The sequence below is a fragment of the Tupaia chinensis genome, unplaced genomic scaffold (assembly GCF_000334495.1).
Source record: "Tupaia chinensis unplaced genomic scaffold, TupChi_1.0 Scaffold138665_1, whole genome shotgun sequence".
NCBI lineage: Eukaryota > Metazoa > Chordata > Mammalia > Scandentia > Tupaiidae > Tupaia > Tupaia belangeri.
The window spans coordinates 284791-288205 of NW_006198557.1; the positions used below are offsets into that span (position 1 = coordinate 284791).

The 3415-nt window shown below is 51.4% G+C and overlaps 1 protein-coding gene across 1 annotated transcript in view; it reads left to right on the top strand.

Annotated features, from left to right (window-relative positions):
• DOCK6 (dedicator of cytokinesis 6) overlaps positions 1–3415 on the top strand; it is a gene marked incomplete at its 5' end in the record, with an annotated part of 54186 nt that overhangs the window by 39364 nt on the left and 11407 nt on the right. The window contains 3 exon segments of the mRNA XM_014592862.1: positions 982–1078; positions 1212–1346; positions 3191–3343. Of these exon segments, the coding sequence (XP_014448348.1) occupies positions 982–1078; positions 1212–1346; positions 3191–3343 (385 nt within the window).

Sequence of the window (3415 nt, forward strand, 5' to 3'; positions counted from 1 at the left end):
CTACACCTTGCAGAGAGCAGCCAAGGGAGGGAGGGAGGAGGCTGGCAGCGGGGACGCAGTGGTAAGGCATGGCTCTGTGATGCTGGGCTCACGGGGAGGTGCTGGGTTCGAGTCTGAGGTCTCCCTGTGCACGCCAAGATGTGCGTGGCTGTAATTTGTTGCCGGGAGCTGGAGTGGGGTGCAGGTTACAGTGTGAGGACTCGGTGGGGATTACCTGTCCATCTCTCCCCTCTCTCTCATGGAAGATCTAAAAAGTAAAAAAAATAACAGGGTTAGTAGGTGACGTAGTGATTAAGGGCACGATAGACTCCCACATGGCCAACCACAGTTCGAGTCCTGGACCTGGCAGCTTGCTTTTTGACTTAACTTCTCTCTCTCTGTCTCACTATGCTCAAATTAAAAAATAATGGTAGTGGGACCAGCAGTTAGCGTAATGGCTACGTTGCTGGACTCCCACGTAGTCGACCACGGTTCGAGTCCTGGACCCGGTGGCTTAAACTCCCGCCAGGCGCGTGTGTGTGTGTGTGCGTGCCCAAGATCCTGAGAGGAGAATGGAGGAGAAGGGATTGCGGCGTGGCCATCCCCCCTGTGGGTGATTTCTCGCTTTCTGTCTCTCTGGTGAAGACACACACCATATAGCAAAAATTTATTTTAAAAATAAAAAAGAGGGGCTGGCAGGTGGCGTGGTGGTTAAGGGGACTGGCCTCCCACATGGCTGACCACGGTTCGAAACTGTCCCAAACCAGGTGGCTTGCTTTCTCACTTTCCCTCTGTCTCTCTGTCTCTCTGACTTTGTCCCTCTCTAATCAAATTAAAATAAACACACAAACAGAGTTAAATAAAAGAAGTAACTCTTAAGAAAAGAAACAAAAAAAGAATAGAACCATGAAAAACAAGAGAGGCAAGAGCTATGGTACAAGATTTGGTCCCGGGTGTCCGCCACCCCCCACCCAGCCCCCTAAGACATCCTCTCCCTTCCAGGACCAAGGATGAAATGGACCACGAGGCTTTGGTGGAAGGGAACCTGGCCACCGAGGCTAGCCTGGTGGTTCTGGACACACTGGAGATCATCGTGCAGGTAGGGCTGGATCCAGCATCTTCCTCTCCACTCACCACGGTGCTGTGATCTCCAACGCCATGATCCCCTCCTTCCAGGGCCCCCTCGTCCTCTCAGTCTCTAACCTCCGGATTTCTGACCCCCTTGTCCCCAGACGGTGATGCTGTCCGAGGCCCGGGAGAGCGTCCTGGGCGCGGTACTGAAGGTGGTGCTGTACAGTCTAGGCAGCACCCAGAGCGCCCTCTTCCTGCAGCACGGCCTGGCCACCCAGCGGGCCCTGGTGTCCAAGGTGAGTCCCCTGTGACCGTGACAGTCTGCAGAGCAGCCAGACCAGCCCTCGTGTTAGGTTGGCACCTATTACATGCTCAGCAGCAACTTGAAGCAGAGATTTTTTTTTTTTGTAAAGAATTATTTAGGCTGGCAGCTGGCGTGGTGGTTGAGGCACTGGACTCCCACGTGGCGAACTGTGGTTCGAATCCCAGACCTGGCGGCTTGCTTTCTCACTTTCTCTTTCTCTCTCTGTCTCCCTTTGATCAAATTTAAAAAGAGAAATAATAATAAATAAAATTAAATAAATCTTTAAAAAAATTATGTATTTGGGGCCGGCAGGTGGCGTGATAGTTAAGGGCACTGGAGTCCCACATGGCTGACCATGGTTCAAGTCCTGCACCTGGCACCTTGCTTTCTCACTTTCTCTCATTCTGTTCCTCTCTGGTTAAATTAAAATAAATAAAGTTAAGTTTAAAAAAAATTTTTTAAAGAAAATTTTAAAAACATATTATTTATTTATTTGTTCATTTTAATGTGACCAGAGAGGGGGGGGGGGGCAGAAAGTGAGAATGCAAGCCACCAGGGCTGGGGCTCGAACCACACAGTTTACAGAGGTGGAAACCCAGGATCAGAGTGGTCAAGTTACTTACCCAGGGCCACACAGCAACAGGTTAGACCCAGGTCTGAATCCACAGCCCACCGCGCTTGGTCAGAGGACAGAACGGGCTGGGTAGTGGTGCAGCGGAAATGCAGCTGTGAGCGGACCCTCATCAGGAGGTTCTGGGTTCACATCCCGAGACCTCCCTGAGAACGCCGTGTACACACGTGCCATGATCCAGACATAGAAGGTGGGAGGTGGCATGGTGATTAAGGTGCTGGATGTGACCGGCTGCGGTTCCAGTCCCGGAACTGGTGGCTCGCTTACTCACTTTCCCTTTTTCTCTCACTCTGGTCAAATTAAAAAAGAATAATAAGTATGGGCCAGCAGGTGGTGTGGTGAGGGCACTGGACTCGCACATAGCCAACTGCGGTTTGAGTCCCGGACCTGGCGGTTTGCTTTCTTGCCTTTTCTCTCTCTCTCACACTCTGCCTCTCTTTGGTCAAATTAAAATGAGTAAATAAATAAATAAAGTGAAATATAATAATCCTTTGAAAAAATAATAATAAATAAAATGAAATAATTATTTAAAAACACAGGGAACCAGCAGTTAGCATAATGACTATGTCGCTGGACTCCCACGTAGTCGACCGCGGTTCACATCCTGGACCCGGTGGCTTAAAACTCACGCCGGGCGCGTGTGCGTGCGCGCCCAAGATCCCGAGAGGAGAAAGGAGGAGAAGGGATTGCGGCGTGACCATCCCCCCTGGGGGGTGATTTCTCGCTTTCTGTCTCTCTGTCTGTCTCTCTCTGTCTGGCGAGTGCACGCGCCCTATAGCGAAAATCTCTCCAAAAAAATAAAAATTATTTAAAAACACACACAGGTGGGCCAGCATGTGGCATGGTGGTTAAAGGCTCTGGATTCTCACCTTGCTGAGTCCCGTTTGAGTCACAGACTGGCAGCCTGAAGATCAAAACAAATAAATGTTTACACACACAGAGGGTGACCAGTTGGTGTGGTGGTTAAGGTGCTGGACACTCCCACATGGCTGACCATGGTTCGGGTCCTGAACCTGGGGACTTGCTTTCTCACTTTCCCTCTCTCTCTCTCTGCATGTGTCTCTCTGGTCAAATTAAAATAAATGAATAAAATTAAATCATTATTTAAAACACACACACACAGCACTGTCTCCATCTGGGACCTTCCGGGCTGGACCGCAGAGGGCCCTGCTCACTGTCTGTCTCCGCCCTGGGGCTGGGGGCAGTTCCCCGAGCTGCTGTTCGAGGAGGACACGGAGCTGTGTGCCGATCTCTGCTTGAGGCTCCTGCGACACTGTGGCAGCCGCGTCAGTGCCATCCGCACTCATGCCAGCGCCTCGCTCTACCTGCTCATGCGCCAGAACTTCGAGATCGGCAACGTAAGGGGTGGGATGGGAAGGGGGCGTGGTCTTCCGCGGGGGTGGAGGGGCTGGGGGCGTGGTGTACAGAGG